Genomic DNA, 20,207 nt, shown 5'->3' on the forward strand with positions numbered 1-20,207 from the left:
TTGAATGAATCAAAGGTAGTGGTTCTCAACTTTTTTAGTCTGCCCTAGCTCACCTGTGGAATATGACTTGCTTCCATCTGGACCATTGTTGACTGCCCTGATCCTCTCCCAAAGGAGGGCAGGAGTTGGATGGTGTGGGGTAGTGGGTGAAAGTCACAGGCCCCAGAGTGAGAATACCTGGGCTACTCCCAGCCCCACCTCTCACCAGCTTTGTGACCTTATGCAAATACTTAACCTCAGTGTCCTCGTCTGTAAAATGTGGCTAGTAATAGGACCTACCTCATGTGGTTGTCACGAAGCTTATGAGAGAATTCCTAGAAAGCTTTTAGAACATTGTGTGACATGTGAAAGTTAGTTACTTCTACTAGTGGTTTGGAAAAGTCTCCTAGGCACCCTGGCCAGGGTGGCTCAGTGGGTTGGAGACTCATCCCATAAACTGAAAGGTGGTGGGTTCGATTCCCGGTCAGGGTACATGCCCAGGTTGCGGGTTCGGTCCCCTCTTGGGGTTGGGGTGCTTATGAAAGGCAACCAATCGATGTTTCTCTCCCTCTCTCCCTCTCTTCCCCTCTCTCTAAAATCAATGAGCATGTCCTCCAGTAAGGATAAAAAGAAAAAGCCTCCCAGGCAATTTTGATAATCTTTCCTTGAGACTCCTAGCTTCATGGTAAAGGATTTACAGGGGAAATGTGTCTGTTCATTGTCATTTTGAATTTTGATCTTCAAAGGAAACCGAGAAACCTCGACCATGATGGTCTTTTCGGCCCTGTGACCCACACTGAGACAGAACCATGTTTGGTCCTGTAAGAGTATCAGAAGTAGTAGAAACATGTGACTAGTCGTCTTGGTAGCCATCCTGTCTGAGTGAGAGATTAGTGAATGTTTCTGCTTTATACCTCCTATGGTAAACTTGACTCTTTGTTTCCCTTGCAGAGGAGGTGGCCAAGTTGGAGAAGCACTTGATGCTTCTCCGACAAGAATATGTCAAGCTGCAGAAGAAATTGGTAGAGACAGAGAAGAGATGTACTCTTTTGGCTGCGCAAGCAAACAAGGATAACAGCAATGAGTCCTTCATCAGCCGCCTGCTAATGATCGTGGCCGACCTCTATGAGCAGGAGCAGTATAGGTGAGCTCCTGGACACGGCCAGTTTGGGGAAGCCAGCCCTTTCTCTTTATTCCCAGGCCACACTGCAACTTCTCTCTTCTTGACTTTCTTCCCAAGTTTTTTTCTCTCTAGTGGGGATCTTAGCAAACCTTCAGTTTCTAAAACGTAAGTTCCTTGAGTCAAGATTTAGTCTGTTTCCTGCTTATCTTGGGCACAGAGCCAGGGAGTCGTGGTGATAGCATGCCTGATGCAAACAGGGATTGGCTTACATGTCCAGGGATTCAGAGAGAAGTCACTTTCTCCTGGGGTGGTCAAAGGAGGAGTCTGGGAACTAGTGGGCGGTATAGCATGATGGTTGAAAGTGGACTCTGGGGCCACCCAGCCTATGCTAGAAGCTCTGCTGCTCATTTACTTTCTATGTGACCTGGAGTTATATGCCTCCAGGAGTTAGTTCCTAATCTGCATACGGGGATATAATACTACTCCCTACTTTAGGGTTGTTGTGAGGATTAATAAGTACATGTTTTAAGCACTTTGACAGTGTCTGGCACGTAGTAAGTACTCAGTTGTTAGGTGCTGTAATTAAGTGGATTTTGAGGTAAATATTAAGGCCTAGGTAGGATTTAATAGAAAAGACAGTGATATTACTAGTAGAGGGAGTGGCTAAGAATAGGCTCAACCATGGGAATATGCAGAGAATTTAGAATATAGTGAAGGGGCCTTTTCAGCGTACGTGTCCATGTAGGGAAACACTGGGAGAGGGGGAAAGGTAGGGTGGATTGTGTTGGGATGCCAAGATGAGAAGTTTGGACTTGATCCTCTAGAAAGTGTTGAAACAATATTTTTGAGTTGTAGGACTGTCACGATCAAAGTGTTCTAGGAAGATTAACCTGTACCATTATATAGATGAAATTCTAAAGAGAAGAGAGCTGGAGAGCAGCTGTGATGTTGTAAGTAGTTCAGACCAGAAATGATTAAGGACTGAGTTGGAGTGATGACAGTGGTGTGGAGAAGAAACATGGATGTGAATATGCAGAGAAGAAAGGATTTGGCTACTAGCAAAATGGATGATTGGACTAGATAAGGCTTGGTAAAATTTCAAAATAAATTATGATGTTTAAAATAGATCAAAATCAACTTCCGGTCAAGATGGGGGCATAGATAACTATGGCTCACCTTCTCACACAGCCAAAGCAAAAATTACAACTAAACTACAAAACAATTATCACCCAGAATCATCAGAAAATTGAGCACTATGGAAGTCCCACAACCAGGGGATTAAAAGAAGTCACATTCATCCAGATGGGTAGGAGGGGCAGAGACGGGAAGATGCAGAATGGGCAGTCTCACACCCATGTGTGGTGGATAAAAGTTGAGAGGGACCCTGGCTTGTGTGGTTTAGTAGATTGAGTACCGGCCTGCAAACCAAAGGATTGCCAGTTCGATTCCCAGTCAGGGCACAAACCTGTGTTGCAGGCCAGGTTCCCATTAGGGGGTGTGTGAGAGGCAACCACACATTGATGGTTCTGTCCATCTCTTTCTCTCTCCCTTCCCCTCTCTCTAAAAATAAGTAAATAAATAAAATCTTTTTTAAAAAAAGAAAAAAATATTGGGAGGGATACCTCAGGAGCGAGGGGTCACAGCTCAAGATTCCAGTGCCAGGAAGACAAGTCCCCATAACTTCTGCTGTAAGAACCAGTAGGTGTTGGGGCAGCGGAAGAAACTGGGATTCTCAGGAATCTCCTCTTAAAGGGCTCACAATAGACTTAGGACTTATACAGCCTCACTCCCTCTGGGGTCTAGCCCTGGGGCAGCAGCTGGAAGGGTACCAGTGGTGTACAGGGACAAATTGAAGTGTCTGGCGTTAGGGTGAGTGCTGGGGGATAGCTTTCTCCCAGACACTTCAGAGGCCGGGCAACAGCATTGTCCCCTTTCTGAGCCCTCTCCCCACACAGCGCCACAAGCAGTGACACCATATCAGAACTTTGTCAACCTGGTTCACACTGCTTGCCCTGCCCTGGCAATTACCTAAAACTCCACCCCAACCAACTTACCGATGTGCTTTTCAAAGATTTAGTTTTTAGAGAGGGGAAGGAAGGGAGACAGGGAGGGAAACATTGAGATATGTGAGGGATATATAGATTGGTTGCCTCTCTCACTCCCCCAACTGGTCCCACAACCCAGGCATGTGCCCTGACTGGAATTGAACCAGCGACCTTTTGGTTTGCAGGCCAGCGCTCAATCCACTGAGCCACACCAGCCAGGGCCTGATGTGCTTTTCTACACTAGGCCACACTACTAAGATAGGGAATCAAAGCAGCTCTACCTAATACATAGAAACAAACACAGGGAGGCTACCAAAATGAGGAGACAAAGAACTACGGCCTAAATGAAAGAACAGAACAAAACTCCAGAATAAGAACTAAATGAAATGGAGGTAAGCAATCTATCAGATGCTGAGTTCAAACACTGGTTATTAGGATGCTCAAGGAACTCATTGGGTACTTCAACAACATACAAAAGGCTCAAGCAGAAATGAAGATTACACAAAGTGAAATAAAGAAAAATTCATAAGGAGCCAACAGTGAAGTGGATGAAGCTGAGAATCAAATCAGTGATTCTGGAATATAAGGAAGAAAAAAAATATTTAATCAGAACAGCAAGAAGAAAAAAGAATCCAAAAAAACAAGGGTAGGCTAAGGAGCCTCTGGGTCAACTTCAAACATACCAACATTTGAATCATAGGAGTGCTGGAAGGAGAAGAGAAAGAGCAAGAAATTTGAAATCTGTTTGAAAAAATAGTGAAAGAAAACTTCTATAATTTGGTGGAGGCAATGGACATACAAGTCCAGGAAGCACAGAGTCCCAAACAAGATGGATGCAAAGAGGCCCACTCCAAGACACATAATGAAAATGCCAAAGATTAAAGATAAAAAGAGAATCTTAAGAGCAGCAAGAGAAAAGCAGACAATTACCTATGAAGGAGTTCCCATAAGACTGTCAGCTGATTTCTTAAAAGAAACTTTTCAGGCTAGAAGGGATTGGCAGGGAAAGTCATGAAAGGCAGGGACCTACAGCCAAGACCACTTTATCCAGCAAAGTATCATTTAGAATCAAAAGGCAGATAAAGTGCTTCCCAGACAAAGTAAAGCTAAAGGAGGTCATCATTGCTAAGCCATTATTATATGAAATGTTAAAGGGACGTATTTAATAAAGAGAAGAAGATCAAAACTATGAGCATTAAAATGGCAACAAATTCACAACTACCAACAATTGAATCTAAAAAACAAACTAAGCAAACAAGCAGAACAGAAATAGAATCATAAGGAGATCACTTGGAGGGTTATCAGTTGGGAGGGGGAACAGGGAGAATGAGGGAAAAGGTACAGGGATAAGAACTACAAATTGGTAGGTACAGAATAGATGGGGATGTTGAGAATAGTATAGGAAATGGAGTAGCTTAATCATTTCTAAAAGAAAGAAAAAATGTAATACCAAAATTTAATACCAAAAAAAATAGGAAATACTATGCACTGAATAAAGGTCAGCCCTTTAAATTGAATGGGTGGTATAGCCACTTGTAAAATATAGCTCATTGGCTTTTTTTTATTTTTCTCTTTTCTTCCCATGGACAAGTAAAAACTTTATTTCTGTTCAGCCAGGCAGGGAATCCTGACCTTTTTTTGTTACAAGCATGTTTTTCCTACTCTCCAAGGTCTTCACCATTAGGATTTCCATTCCTTTTTCAACTACTTATCAGTCAATTGCATTCATTATACTGTAGTCTTTCTAGGATTCAGTGGGTATGAGACTGGGCAGTTTCCCCTCCTGGCTGCCTTTTACCTAGTCAGCTATGGTGTGATTTCATGGTTCCAGGGGGTCTCTCTCCACCTGTCCTTCATCTAAAGGAGGTTGAATACCTATCCACAGTTGAATATGAGGTGGGGAACAGAGCCTTCACAGAAGACTGAGATGAAGTAACTGAAATTGGAAAATAAGTTTCTGAAGCAGGTCTCTTTACCAGTATAGAAAAAAATGCTTCTTCCCATAAACATGCATTTTACTGAAGAATTTGAATAGTATTTTTATGTGCATCAGTGTTAAAATTTTTTAGTGTAGAAATGTGTAAATTTGTTTTTAATTAAGTTCAGGAGAAGGCTTTTGTCCCATAAGATAGCTAAAAATGATGGTTTATGTAGTTATTTACAACATTGATAATTTTAACAACTAAGCTTATAATTTTTCCCATTAAAATGTTTGATCAAGAATCTCCTTATTTATTCTCATGACAACATCCTGCCGTCCATATTTTAAAACAAAGTGCTCTTTAACTGCTTAGAATGAAATGAAAATAATTACCAGCCTCTCAATTATTTCTACATAGAGTCTTCATGGACTTGTTCAGTTTTCCATTTTTGAATATTTAAAAAATTATTATTCAAAATTGTTAGTGAAATACTTACCTTTATTTCCCTTTGGTATGTTAGTCTACGAAAGTGAAAATATTTTGATCTAACATTCATGAGTAGTAGTAGGAATTTTATAGAAACATTTGTTTTTATAATTTGTGGCTAAAGGCCATTTGTGGTAAAGACTTGGGGCTAAAATAGTAAACAGGGAATATACATTTAAATTACCAGAATTCAATACCTGATAAATAAATTTAGAATATAAAAATTGTACATTGTAAATAGCTTTCTGTTTTCATTAAATTTTAAAAACTTTACCATAGGATATTTGAGACAGAATTTTATGTTCTGTTTGAAGTAGAATATTAAGTCCATTTCATTTATATTAATTAATAATGCTCTACAGTGTTAGTTTGTAATTATTTCAAATAATAAGTATTCTGTTACTTTTCTGATCTAACAATTGGTTGTGGCTTGGTCTTTAATAGAACTAGAATTTTTTTAAGAGTTTTTTTTTTTTTTAAGATTTTATTTTTATTTTATTTTTAGACAGAGGGGATGGGAGGGAGAAAGAGAGGGAGAGAAACATCAATGTGTGGTTGCCTCTCACGTGGCCCCCACTGGGGACCTGGCCCACAACCCAGGCCTGTGCCCTGACTGGGAATTGAACCTGCAACCCTTTGGTTTGCAGCCTGTGCTCAATCCACTGAGCTACACCAGCCAGGGCTAGAATTGTTGATATGCTTACATAATAACAAAGTATATTCTAGACAGTGCTTTTGTGGGGTAAAATGTGTCTGCCTCAAGCATTACATAGAAACAGTATTCTGGTTGGGTTTTTTAAGTGGATGAGTTAAATCATATAATCGTTTTCTTCTTTTTTTTATGTGACAGTTTTTGTGTACTTAGTTTCTAAAGGCTTTCTAACTTAGCAGTTATTTTAAAGGGGGGTTTGAAAAATGTTAGAAGACCTAAATATAAGTAGGACGATGATAATTAATGACATTGGAGTGCTGCCAGCCTAGCCATGTGGCACACACTGTGTCAGCTCAGTAGGTCATTCTTAGGTTTTTGTTCACTGCCTAGATGCTCTTCTCCCTGAACATTTGACACTTCAGAGCATAAACATAAGTAACTATTTGGAAAGCTCTTTTCATATGATGGTATATCATAAATATAGAAACACGTTTGAGAAAAAGATTTCCCTCACCTCAATTGTCTTTATTAATGGTTGAGTAAAAGATGGCCACTAATAGGTCTGAATGTTGCTTGGAGAACAGGAGTCTAGATATTGGGTTTCATATACTTGACTGCTTTATCAAAGCTAATTTGTTCATATGTCTTCTGTTTTCCCTGCCTGAGCGTTAATGAGGCGTGGAGCATAGCAGTATTGTAGTCTCACAGCTGTGCTTTCTGTCTTTCTCCCCTGACGATGTAGTTTGACTTATTCTACGTAAAACCTTTTCTACTTTTTATATGAATATGAATCATCTTATTTAACGGTGCTAGCATAGAAAAGTAAATTTGCTGTGATTTTTTTTTCTTTTGCAGATGCATGTTGATCAATAGATACTTATATTTATCAGCTGTGAACTGTAGCTATACCTAGTTATGATGACATTTTTCTTCTTACATTTGTGTATGTGTTTATCAGTGATCTGAAGATAAAGGTTGGAGATAGGCACATCAATGCTCACAAGTTTGTCCTGGCGGCCCGCAGTGACAGCTGGAGTCTGGCTAATTTGTCTTCTACCAAGGAGCTGGACCTGTCAGGTGAGCCTCTGACCAGTTGGGGACTCAAACCTGCCAGCACAGGAAGTCTTGGCAGAAGGTTAAGGTGTGTCATTTTGAAGTATTTGTGGTTTAATGAAACTAGAATGTTTTTCTTATCAATCATTGGTGGCCATGAACTAGTAAATAATTAGTGAATCATTAGGTTTACTACCTGGCTAATAAGTAGTAAATATTTGAATATCTATAGTAGTTTTTCTTTTAATCCCCACCTGAGGATATGTTTATTGATTTGGGAGGGAGAGAGGGCCGGGGAGGGGGAGGAGAGAGAAAGAGAGGTGGGGGGGGAGAGAGAGAAACATTGATCGGTTGCCTCCTGTACATGCCCCGATTGGGGATTGAACCCACAACCCTTTGGTCATGGGACATTGCTCCAATCGTCTGAGCCACCCAGGCAGTGCTACAGTATTTTTATAACTATAAAATTTAAGTCCGTCCAGAAACTTTTTATATAATAGTATGCTATAAATATGGAAGCATGTGTAGAAAAAAGACTGTCATTTCAAAAAAAAGTCCTGATGTTCAGTTGCTTAAAATGTAATCATAGCTGCCAGAGTACTTTTTCTGGTCTATAAAAACTGAATTCGGAAGTAATAGTTACTCCAAAAAATAACAATATTCTTTATTTAAAATCAAAGGATGTGCTTCATTCTTCAGCATTTGAATAGGTGCACTGAGTTGTTTAAAGTTATCATTTAATTGTTTTATTCCACATTATGTTGTGTAGAATTTGGGTAAGTATGGTGGTAAGTAGACTTAAAAATACCATTTTCAAAAGCTGACTTTAAAAATGCATTTTTAGATAGTACTTATCTGTTGTTTTTTAATTATTTTTTAAAGATTTTATTTATTTATTTTTAGAGAGAGGGGAAGGGAGGGTGCTAGAGAGGGAAACATCAATGTGTGGTTGCCTCTCATGTGGCCCCCTCTGGGGACCTGGCCCACAACCCAGGCATGTGCACTGACTGGGAATCAAACTAGCGACCCTTTGGTTCGCAGCCCGCGCTCAGTCCACTGAGCCACACCAGCCAGGGCTTGCTGGTTTTTTTTTAAAAAGCAAATTTTAACCCTAGCTGGTTAGCTGAGTTGGTTGGCGTATTGTCCTGTATGTACATCAAAAGGCCTCAGGTTCAATTCCCAGTCAGGGCACATACCAGGGTTGTGGGTTCATTTCCTAGTTGGGGCATGTATGAGAAGGCAACTAATCAATGTTTCTCTCACATCAGTCTTTTTCTCTCTCTCTCTCCCTTCCTCTCTCTCTAAAATCAATAAACATGTCCCCAGGTGAGGATTAAATAAAATAAAAATTTAAAAAGCAAATTTTGAGTTATATTCTGCTATTAATAGTCATGAGAATTACAACATATGGTAAGGAGAATACCTAGGCATTAAATCGTGAGTTACTTGCAGAAATAATTGGCTCTGTGGATTCTGTATCAGTTCACAATTCAGAAGGTCCTGTTTTCCATGTGCAATACTATGAACACTGAGACAATTATGACATAGTCCTTGCAAATGGAGCTCATATTCTGTTAGAGGAAATGGGCTAATAATGGTAAATCATTTCAGCCCTCACTGGTGTGACTCAGTGGATTGAGCACTGGCCTGCAAACCAAAGGGTCACTGGTTCGATTCCTAGTGAGGGCACATTGGCTGGGTTGCAGGCCAGGTCCCCAGTAGGGGGCATGTGAAAGGCAACCACTCATTGATGTTTCTCTCCTCTTTCTCCCTTCCAAATCATTTCAAGCCAGGACTATGTATATGATAATATAAGTGCTTTATATCTAATGTAGAGAAGACACAAATTTGGGCTGTTTAGGAAGGTGTCAGAGGTCACTTAACACCTGAGCAGTGTTGCAGAGGTTAAGTAGGCACTTATCTCAAGGATTTAGGGAAGCAGATGCGTAATACTTCTCTGTGATGAGTGAACTCACTGTATGGTCATTTCTAGGGTTTAACCTGAAGTCCCTAAGTCAGAGTTGTAAACATACAAATACACATACATGCATGCACACATGCATGTGCATTCGTGTCTATAACTGAAACGTGCACCTGGTGAGCAGTGTTTACTGAAGTGGCACCAGTCAGCATGATTGAAATATCTGAGCAGAGCTTTTCAATTTTAAAAGTCTTTTGAAGCCATATGTCTTTGACTCCCTGCTACAACTATGGATACCGTTAAAACCCACCAGGTCATAAGGTGTTCTTCACAAAATGCATGATAGGATCTTGATTACATGAACAGATAGTTTGCAAAGATTAGAAGAGATAAATAAGAAAATATCCAGCTTTGTTAGGGAAAAGTTTAGAATAAGTTAGCATCTTTCGATAGCTACAGGATCAGAAATTGATGACCCAAGTAGTTGAGGGGCTTATGCAACTGGTACTCTTACACATTGCCAGTCCCATTATAAGTGGGTATGAGAGTTTTAGAAAGCGGTTAGGGTGTAAAATAATCTTATTTTTTTAACCTCATCATTTAACGTCGGTCGGAGGGATTCTGTGAAAAGGAAATTCAGACAGCATGGTATCACGTGTAATTGTGAAGTACGAGTGTGACCAGAGTGAATGAGAGTGGGAAAATTGAAATACTGGCTGCTCCCCAGAACAGATAAAATTGCATAAGAACACACACACACAAATACACGGACATAAAAAGGTCTAACTTAAACATTAAATTAAAATTGTCAATTTTACTTTTTAGTACAGCATAACATTTAAGAGCAACTTCAGCGCAGGGACTATCTGACCAGAAGGTTGCGTTACTGTGAATCAGATTTTCTAGAGTTTAGGACAGCAGAATGTTGAAGACTTGCAGTGTGCCTGAGCTCTTCCGCTGCTGTAAATAATAGGCATGGTTTGACCCCTGCTGTAAGGTTTGCTTTCAGGAGCGATTCTCTGCAGAGGAAAGTTCTTTGTGGCTTTGGTAGATCAGGCACCTACTAAGATAGCTAATAGTAGAGCTATGGCATCTTGACTTTTCCTTATACAATTTATCTTTGAAGCTTATCTGCGGGAGGGTTCCAAGGAGGTGGTGGCATGTGTGACCCTGTTCATATTTAATTGTGTTTTGCCCCGCAGCCCTGCCGAATTGCCTGGGTGGGTGCAGGTGTGGCTGCATAAATCTGGGGTTGCAGCGGGTGAAACTGCCGGGAGCCTGTGTGTTCTGTGACACCTGGAAGCACAAACTGCATGGCTGGTCAGCAGTTTGAGGGAGATTGGAAGTAGGTTCCTGTAAACAAGTGTATAAATACTATAAAAGCTATGTTTTAAATGGTTGGACTTTTTCTGCACTAGTGAGGTTGATTTAATAATTTTATGAATTTATCAGTGTTTTGTTTCTCAAAATTATTTCATTCATATCACAGATGTTGAGTAGCAGGCACTTTTCAAGATGCTAGGGATAGAGCAGTAAACAAAATCACATTCCTATTGCATGGAACTTACATTCTTAGAGAGATGGACTATCTAAGCTCAACGTTGATACTCCTTAAAATTCAAAACTAGCACAATTTTAATTCTATTAATTACTAAAGAATTTTAGCATATGTTGATAAAGATACAATGGGCATTGTTTAAAACATACTTGGATATATGAACATTTTCTTAAATCATGCCTTGCCCAAAACTGTAAAATGTTTTATGCCTGATACAATGTACTGACAAAGGAACAAATAATTCTGTAAGATTCTTGCCAGAAATGCATAACCGCAATCTGATTAAGAGAAAGTATCAGACAAACTCAGATTGAGGAAAGTCCTCTAAATAACTGGCTAGTGTTACTCAAATACTTTAATTTTAAGGTCATGAAAGATAAGGTTTAGGAACCGTTACAGATTGGAGGACACTAGGGAATCGTGATAACTAAATGCAACGTGGAATCTCCACTTGGATTCTGTACCATAAAAAAGGACATTACTGGGAAAACTGGCAAAATTTATGAAGGTCTGTAATTTGTTAATAGTATTATATGGGTCCTAATAACCTGATTTTGATAATTTGACTATGGTTATAAGATGTTAATACTAGGGGAAGATGGGTAAAGGGTATATGGGAACTCTTCAAGTTTTCTATAAGTCTGAAATTTTTTTCAAAATGTAACGAAAAACATACATTTATTTCTTATTGATTATTTTAAGTATGAAAATGTAAGTGTGTAAAGATACTGATTGCTTATGTGGGAAGAGAAAGGATAATATAGCTATCAGCTCAACACAGCCTAACAAATGTTAAGGCTATTAGAGCCCTATATTTACTTCTTTATAAAGTAAAACAGCTTGCTTCAGGCAAAATGATTTGTTTATAGCCTCTCTATAGCACTTAAGCAATAGCAGCTAACACTAAGAGAGGTTCCAATGCATTGGAATGGCTGTTTTGAAGCTAGAGTTTCTTGCATGCTTTCTCCAGCAAAGATCTTATGGTTCCCTGGCATAAGATTTTATGGTGAGTCATTCAGTTTCCAGGAATGTGTCCTTGTGTTCATGCCCGGTAACAGAACGCATTCTCCTTCCCTCCGTCCCCGTCTGGTAGGAAAGCTGTGCGCTGAAGCAGCACCTGGGAGGTTACATGGGGCAGTGGCAATAGCCCAGGTTCCCAGCTCCATGCTGAGGCACACTAAGGTGCCACCGCCAACTCACAGGGGATCTGCATGATATTTTCAGTTTTTAAGAGAAACAGCAGTAGTCGACATCTGTTGGATACTGAGAGTTTTTCATGGAAGGCATTGTGACTTCTTCCTTTCTCTGTCTTGGATTCCTCGCTTTGCGAAGAAAAGTTAGCAGCTGTGCATAAGGACAGTCTAAACGGCCTTGTGGCCTGTGGCTAGTGGCTGATCCCCCTCCAGAGACTGTCTCAGGGCTTCACAAATCTATTTCATCTGGGGTTGTATCCCCTTACTCAGTCCCAATGTTGCTTTTGTGTTTTTCTCCCTAATCTCTGATTATGCTCAGTTTGTCTGAATGTTGGTTTAAATACAGCTTTCACCCCGCTATTCAAAAGTAGAGATTTCCTATGAAACCTTTAGTTAGCTGAAATGGCATAAAGTGAAGAAGCAACTACTGTTAATTTGTATGGAAATTTTTTTTAGCATTCCCAGACCCACAAAATAACCTACTACATTATACCAATTAACACATAAGACCTATTAACACTAATAAAAAAAGTAAAAGCTGCAGGGGGTGTGCACTGCCTCTGTAACAGCTTGCTGCAGACCATGCTGTTTTCACCTTTAGCCTTTTTTTTTCGGTTCATGGAAACAAGGGCTTTCTAAAAGCAAACTGGCATAACACAAACTGTCGAAAAGCGAAAGTATGGTCTTTTAATAATGGCAAAGTTTTTGTATAGCATGTATTATGTGGTGGTCGTGTCCTGAGTGCTCTACGTGCATTAACTCATTGATCTTGAGAGCAGCCCTTTGAGGTAAGGACTGTTGTTATTCCCATTTTATAGCTGAGGAAACTGGGAAGCACAGCAGTGTTAAATAACTCACCCGAGGTCACGATAGTAAGTGTCCCCGCTGGGCCGTGAACCCAGTCTGTTTGGCTGCAGTATTCATGCCATTAACAGTGCTCTGCTGCCTGCACTTGTGGTTCCTTTGATGCCCAACTTTACTGAGATACAAAGGAAGTGAAATAAATTGCCTACGTTACAAGTGTACAGTTTATCTCCCTAAAAGTTTCCTCGTGGCTCTTTTTAATCCATCCCTTTTACCACCCGTATCCACAGGTAACCACTGATTTGCTTTCACTCATTGTAGGTTAATTTGCACTTTCTAGACTTTTATAAAAATGGGATTTTAGGGCACATAGTGTCTTTTGTCTGCTTCATTTACTCAGCATAAAGATTTTGAGATTCATTCAAAATGCCAGTATCTTGTTGTGGTTTTAGTTGTTTGTTCCTTATTATTACTGAGTAGTATTCCATGTATTAATCCACCACAGTTTGTTTTTTCATTTATCTGTTGGTGGACATTTATGTTTTTCCCAGTTTTTGGCTATTACAAATAAAATTACTATGCTCGATTCTGCACATGTCTCTGCGTAGGCGTGCGTTTTCATTTCTCCTGAGTAAATATTTAGGAGTGACTACTTAATGCTAAGAAACCACGGCACTTTCCCAGAATGGACGAACCACCTTACACTCCCATCAGCAGTGCATACAAGAGTTCAGCGGCGCCACATCTGCACTGACACGTGGCGTGGTCAGCTTGTTTTTCGTTCATTGTTTTAGCCACTCTGATGGATGTGGAGTGCGTTGCGGTTTTACTTTACATTCCTTTGATGACAAGTACTGTTGAACATTGTTAAACCTGTTACTGTTTGCGTATCTTCATGTGTGAAGTGTCTGTTCACATCTTTTGCTGTTTTAAAATTGGGTTGTTGTCTTAATTTTGAATTTTTGAGTTCTGTATATCACCTGGATACAAGTTTTTTGTCTGAAAGCAAGCATTCTTGACTTGCTCCTGGTCTCAGGGAAACAATGAGATCTTTAGTTGTTATATATAGATATTAGTTGTAGGTTTTTCATAGATGTGCTCTAGGAATAGATGTGCTCATCAGTTTGAGTATTCCTAGTTTTTTGAAAGATGAATTGGTTTTGAATTTTATCAAACACTTTGTTTTGTGTTTATTGAAATGATTGTATTAGTTTTTTCCTTTATGCTATTAATATAGTGAATTACATTAATTTTTTAAATATTAAATTAAACTTGTACTCCTGGGAAAAACCCTATGTAGTCATGATATTATCCTTTTTATGTATGTTGTTGGATCCTACTTGCTAATACTTTGTTAAAGATTTTCACATCAGTAATCATGAGGGATACTGGTGTGTAATACTCTTTTTTGTAATGTCTTTGTCAGATTTTGCTATTAGGGTTATATAGGGTTCATACAATGAGTTCAGCTGTGATCCCTCATTCTCCGTTTCCTGAAAAAGCTTTGTAAGATTGGTGTATTTGTTTTCCTTCTTGAACGTTTGATAGAATTAATTGCTGAAATCATCTGAGTCTGGAGTTTTCATTTGGAGAAGGTTTATGATAAGTTTCTTCAGTAGGTATAGAGATGTTCAAAATTTTTTCTTGTATCTGTTTCACCTAATTATTGAATTTGCCTGCATAAAGTTTATAGTTTTCTCTTATTATCCTTTTAATGTCTGTAGCAGCAACTTCTTTTTTATTCCCATAAAAAAGGGAATATTGGTGATTCATGCTCTCTCTCTTTCCTGACCAGGCCCGTTAGAAGTTTGTCAGTTTTATTGATCTTTCAAGGAATCAACCTTTGGCTTTGTTAATATTCTCTTTTCTGTTTTCTATAATATTGATTTCTGCATTTTCTTTTACTTACTTTGGGTTATTTTACTTTTTTTTCTGATTTCTTAAAGTGAAACCTTAGGTAACTAAGCTAGTCTTTTCTAGGGTTTCCCTAAGCGCTGTTCTAGCTGCGTCCTGCAGGTTTTGATGTGTTGTGTTTTCATTGTCATTTAGTTCACGGGATATAGTTCAATTTTCCTTGGGGTTTCTTCTTTGACCCATGAATTATTTCGAAGTATGTTGCTTAATTTCCATATATTTGGGATTTTTCTAGATGTTTTACTGTTACTGGTTTCTAATTTAATTCTGTTATTGTCAGAGAACACATTTTATGTGACTTTGATGCTGGCTCAGTGATTTACCTTGGTGCACACATATAGGTACACTTGAAAGTATATTCTGAAGTTATTGGATGTAGTGTTCTTTTTTAAACGATTTTATTTATTTTTAGAGAGAGGAGAAGCGAGGGAGAGATCGAGAAACATTGATCTGTTGCCTCTTGCATGCTCCCAACTGGGGACCTGGCCTGCAACCCAGGCATGAGCCCTGCCTGGGAATTGAACCAGCAACCTTCCAGTTTGCAGGCTGGCATTCAGTCCACTGAGCCACACCAGCCTGGGTGCATGCAGTGTCCTTTAAATGTCATTTAGATCAAGGTGTTAGATAATATCGTTTAGACCTCATGTATATTTTCTTTTTATGTCTAGTTCTGTCAGTTTCTTAAAGGTGGGTGTTAACATCTATAATTTCAGGATTGTCAAGTTCTCCCTTTAATTCTGTTGGGTTTTTTTTGCTTCATTTATTTTGGGTCTGTGTCCTTATGCAGATACACGTTTATAATTATTACAACTTCCTGATGAATTATGACTGTTATCATTTTGAAATGATAATTTTTATATTTGGTAATACTTTGTCTTAAAGTCTTTTTTTACCTGATATTAAACAGTCCCTGCGGCCTTCTTATGTGTACTGTTTGCATCTTTTCTGTTTGTGTACTTTCAGCTTACCTATGACTTTGTATTTGAAGTGCATTCCTAGTAGCCAGCATTTAGTGAGGTCTTGCTTTTTTTGTCTTTTTTTTTAATAGACCATTAACAAGTTTTATAGACCATTAATAATGTGATTATTTTTTAAGGCTACCATTTTATTTGTTTTCTGTTTGTCCTCTTTTTTTTTTAATGTTCTCATTTTATTGCCTTCTTTTGGTGAATTTAAATATTTAGATTTATCTATTGACTTTTTGACTGTGTACCTCTTTGCATTATTGTTTAGTGGGTAATCTAGGGCAAAGTTCCTCAAGCTCAGCACTGTTGCTATTTTGCGCTAGATAATTCTTCATTGTGGGAGATGTCCTGTGCATTGTGGGGTATTTAGCAATATCCCTGGCACTCGATGCCAATAGCACTCCCCCGGTTCTGACAACCAGAAATATTTCCAGACATTGACAGATGCCCCTTGGGAGGCAAAATCAGCCCTGGTCAAGAACCAGCTCTCTGTATGTCTAATGTATTTATAGGCTCACATCTGTTTGTACTGTATCATGTAAAACACAAGACGTTTGCAACCATACAAGTCCCTGTAACAGCTTTGTCACTGACTGCTATGTCATAGTTGTCAGATGTACTACATGTATGTATATTGAAAATCCTACCAATGTTACCAGTTTTGTTCTCACCAGTCATACGTACTTTAGCAAGCCTAAGAGAATAATAAGTCATTTATATTTACTCAGATATTTCCATTTCGGTTGTTCTTCATTCGTTCTTCAAGATCCAGATTTCCTTCTGGTATCATTTCCCTCACACCTGAAGGACTTCCTTTAGCATTTCCTGTTGACCAAATCTGCTAGTGACAAACTGTCTTCCTTCATCTGAGGTTGTCTGTATTTTGCCTTCATTTCTAAAGGATATTTTCTCTGTAAACCTGAGTTGACAGTTCTTTTTTTTAGCACTTTAAAGATGTTCTGTGTTCTGGCCTTTGTAGTTTCTGATAAGAAATCTGCAGTCATTGGAATCTTTCACCTGTATATAACAGTCGTTTTTCTCTAGTTGCTTTCAAAAGTTTTTTTAAATTTTAATATTGGTAAAATACATATGACACTGAACTTAACCAGTTTAAATATTTTTAAATGTTCAGTTCAGTAATGTTACCTGTATTCACATTGTTGTGCAACCAAGCTCCAGAACTTCTTCCTTTTACAGGGTTAAAGCTATACACCCACTTAACAGCAACTATTCCTAGCCCTTGGCAGTGAATATTCCACTTTCTGTTTCTATGGACTTGAGGACTTTAATTACCTCATGCAAGTGGAATCATATAGTATTTATCTTTTTAATACTGGTGACTGGCTCATTTTACTTAACATAATGTCCTCAAGGTTTATCCATATTGTAGCGTGTGTCAGCATCTTTTTAAGGCTGAAGAACATTCGATTGCATGTATATAGCACAGTTTGTTTATCCGTACATCCACTGATGGACATTTGCGTTGCTTCCACATCTTGGCTATTGTGAATAATGCTGCTATGAATATGGGTTTGCAAATATCTTTTCAAGACCCTGCTTTCAATTTTGGGGGGTGTATATCCAGAAGTGGAATTGTTGGATTATATAATTATTGTCTTTTAAATTTTTTGAGGAACTGCCATACTGTTTTTTGTAGGGACTGCACCATTTTACATTTCCACCAGCAGTGCACAGGGGTTCGGTTTCTCCACATCATCACCAACACTTACTATTTTCTGGTGTGTTTTTTTGTTTTGGGGTGTTTTTTTTGGACAATGGTGAATCTAGTGGATGTGAGGCTAGACTTGCTCTTTATGTTTAGTTTGCAACAGTTTTATTATGATGCGTCTAGATACAATTTTGTTCTTGTTTGGAGGTCCCAGATCTTGAATTTAAAAACACATGTCTGTTACCAAATTTGGAAAGTTCTTGACCATAATTTCTTCAGATATTTTTCTTCCTCAATCTCTTTCTTTTCTGCTTCTGAGACTCCAGTGAACACATACTCTAAACCTTTTGTTGCTGTCCCACAAATCTCCTTGCGGCTCTTTTTTTCCTCCCGATCTTTTTCCTGTCTGTTCTTTAGATGGGATAATTCCTATCTATCTATTCTCAAGTTTAGACTTTTTCCACTGCCAGTTTCATTCTGTTTTTGAGTCCATTGTGTGAGTTTTTATAACATATATTGTAATTTTCATTTCTATAATTTCCATTTGTACTTTTTTTAGTTTATATGCCATGTATTTCTATCTCTTAATGTCAAGTGTGTTTTCTTCACCTTCTGGAGCACTGTTACACTTTCAAGTCTTTGAGGAGTCCTACACCTAGGTCCTCTTGGGGTTAGAGTGTATCACTTGTCTTTTCCTTTGAGAAATGGTCATGTTTTTCTGATTATCTTTTTTATATTAAATGATTTTAGATTATATCCTGGACATTGAGATTGTGTTATGTCGACTCTGGGTCCTGGATAACCCTCTGGAAACTGTTGGCTCTCTTTAGGTTCAGACTGCAAATTCTGTTTCACCTTCCATGGGTAGTAGTTCACATATCACTGCAGTTCTTAAAGCTGGGTTCGGGACTGTTCCTGCATGGGTAGCTGATGTGCACCAGAGTCCTCTGTAGGTTCACATATGGAATGAGGAGACCTCCTTCTCTGGCTCCTCTTCTGTTTCATCTTGCCAGGAAGATGGAGTTTTAGGTATCCCCATCGTAACAGCCACAGAGAGAAAAAAAAATCTGGAAACTCATCCACTGCGATGGCTTCTTTAAGTTTTGCCTGCCTGTGCAATTGAGCTGCTTTTGTTTACTTTTTAGAATCCTCAAGTAGGTGTTTTCCTGTACTCTGTCTAGAGTTTTTAGCTGTGAACAGTTAAAATAGGATGGTGGTTCTAGTTCTGTTACCACAGTGTAAGAACTAGAACCTCTATCCTTTTATTTCTTTTTGTCATGGATTATTTAGAAGTATGGTTTGGGGGTTATTTTTATTTCTAAGAAGTTAGTTATATTTAAGGGTGCATGCGTAAGCTGACTAAAGAGGGTGTTTTTACTGATAAAAGATGCAATCTGTCATGAATTTTTAATTTTATGAATCAGAAACTTCTGTAAAGTAGGTGAAGAAAAAATAGTTGGAAACTCGAAGACAATTTAATTAAATCAGTCATAGTAGGAGATGCAAAACACCTTTCTCAGCTTTTGATGGATTAAACAGGATATAGGTAACAAAATTAATTTCTTCAGTGTGCTTCATTTATGGTTAATTAAATACAGATAAGTTTATTCCCCTTTTTTCAAATGTCTTGTAAAATCAGATTAAAACAACAATAACAACAAAAGCCTCGGCTACATAAACAATCTCAACTTCTCTAAAATGTGAGTGTGTGTGCATCTTGGGCTACAGTGAGGTCAGACGTCTGGGTGTTTCTTCTCATCCTCGCAGTCTCTAGCTAGCATGTGTGCCGGGCCTCTTGGGGGGTGCCGCTGCCAGCAGCAGATGCACATGCCGGTCGTGGAGCTCGGCTGGCTTCACTGCTCAGAGTCTGCTGCTTTTACAGGTAACTCCTGGTTTATGGGGTCATCTGACTCTTACAGCCATTGGCTCAAGTATTCGTTGCTTAAGTGTACATTGGGAGGAGACCGTATGTTGCCTAACCGTTCACATTTGGAAGCACACACCTCCCCCCTGGTTCAGTGTTCTTTGCCCACCTTACACCACTGGCTGATTAGTGTGAGTCTCAAATTGATTTAGTCTCAGTATATTTTGGAGATTAAGGGAAGAGTCAAGGCAGGAGTGGGAGCGTTGGAGATCACTTGAATCTTATTTTCTTTGAAATTTTGGGGGCTTTCCAGGAAATCCCTACTGGTGGTAGTTTTGAAAAATATTATTTAGGTTTTGGTTTATCAGTTGTACAAATCAAGTTTATTGGTTTGGACAATTTGAGGGAGGGTTATTAAAGGGAACCAGACAGATTTGAAAACTATTAGACTACCAACAGAGAAGATGTTTGAATGTGGTGCTGTTGGGGATGCTGTTGTCTTTAGGAGTAGCTATCTTTCCAAGATAAGGCTGTGTGAGAGGGATAGTGTATCCAGTTCGGGTGACTGGACAAATCATATGACTTACATATTTGTTTTTGTCATTAAGAGACCACTGAGGTATTAAACCCAATACTAGCTAGCTTTGAAATTCATCCTAATTCCAAGATTTACTCTATATACCTTAGATTAGTTGAAGTGTTTCTTCACCCTCATTGTTTAAATAAATCTAGTTAGAATGTTGTCTGATTTTAAAATGTTTCTCTCAAAATATTTAAAAGTGCTATTACTTTACTACCAGGTAAGAAAGAGAAGAAAAAATATGCCTTAACATAATCACTATTAGCACCTTGGTGTATTTTCTCTCACGGTTTCTTTTTTAACAACTTTTGTTTTTCATTTAATATTTGGCTTTTTTATCTCCCACTACAATTGGAAGAAAAAAGGTTAATAAGAGCTTATCAGTTGTTGCCTAATTAATGAGTTAGTAAAATGTTGCTGGTCCATGCTGCACCTCTCCTAGACCATCAGGATTGGAGCGTAGTTTCTTAAACCGTAGG

General features: G+C 38.7%; 1 protein-coding gene across 2 annotated transcripts in view; it reads left to right on the forward strand.

Moving 5' to 3' along the window:
- Positions 1 to 20,207, forward strand: part of ANKFY1 (ankyrin repeat and FYVE domain containing 1) — an 88,509-nt gene that overhangs the window by 23,842 nt on the left and 44,460 nt on the right. For both annotated transcript variants that reach the window (XM_024564770.4, XM_024564771.4), the window contains exons 2-3: positions 931 to 1,123; positions 7,166 to 7,284. In XM_024564770.4, the coding sequence (XP_024420538.2) occupies positions 931 to 1,123; positions 7,166 to 7,284 (312 nt within the window). The remainder of the gene's footprint in view (positions 1 to 930; positions 1,124 to 7,165; positions 7,285 to 20,207) is intronic.

Source organism: Desmodus rotundus, chromosome 9, assembly GCF_022682495.2.
Source record: "Desmodus rotundus isolate HL8 chromosome 9, HLdesRot8A.1, whole genome shotgun sequence".
In the NCBI taxonomy this organism is placed as follows: domain Eukaryota; kingdom Metazoa; phylum Chordata; class Mammalia; order Chiroptera; family Phyllostomidae; genus Desmodus; species Desmodus rotundus.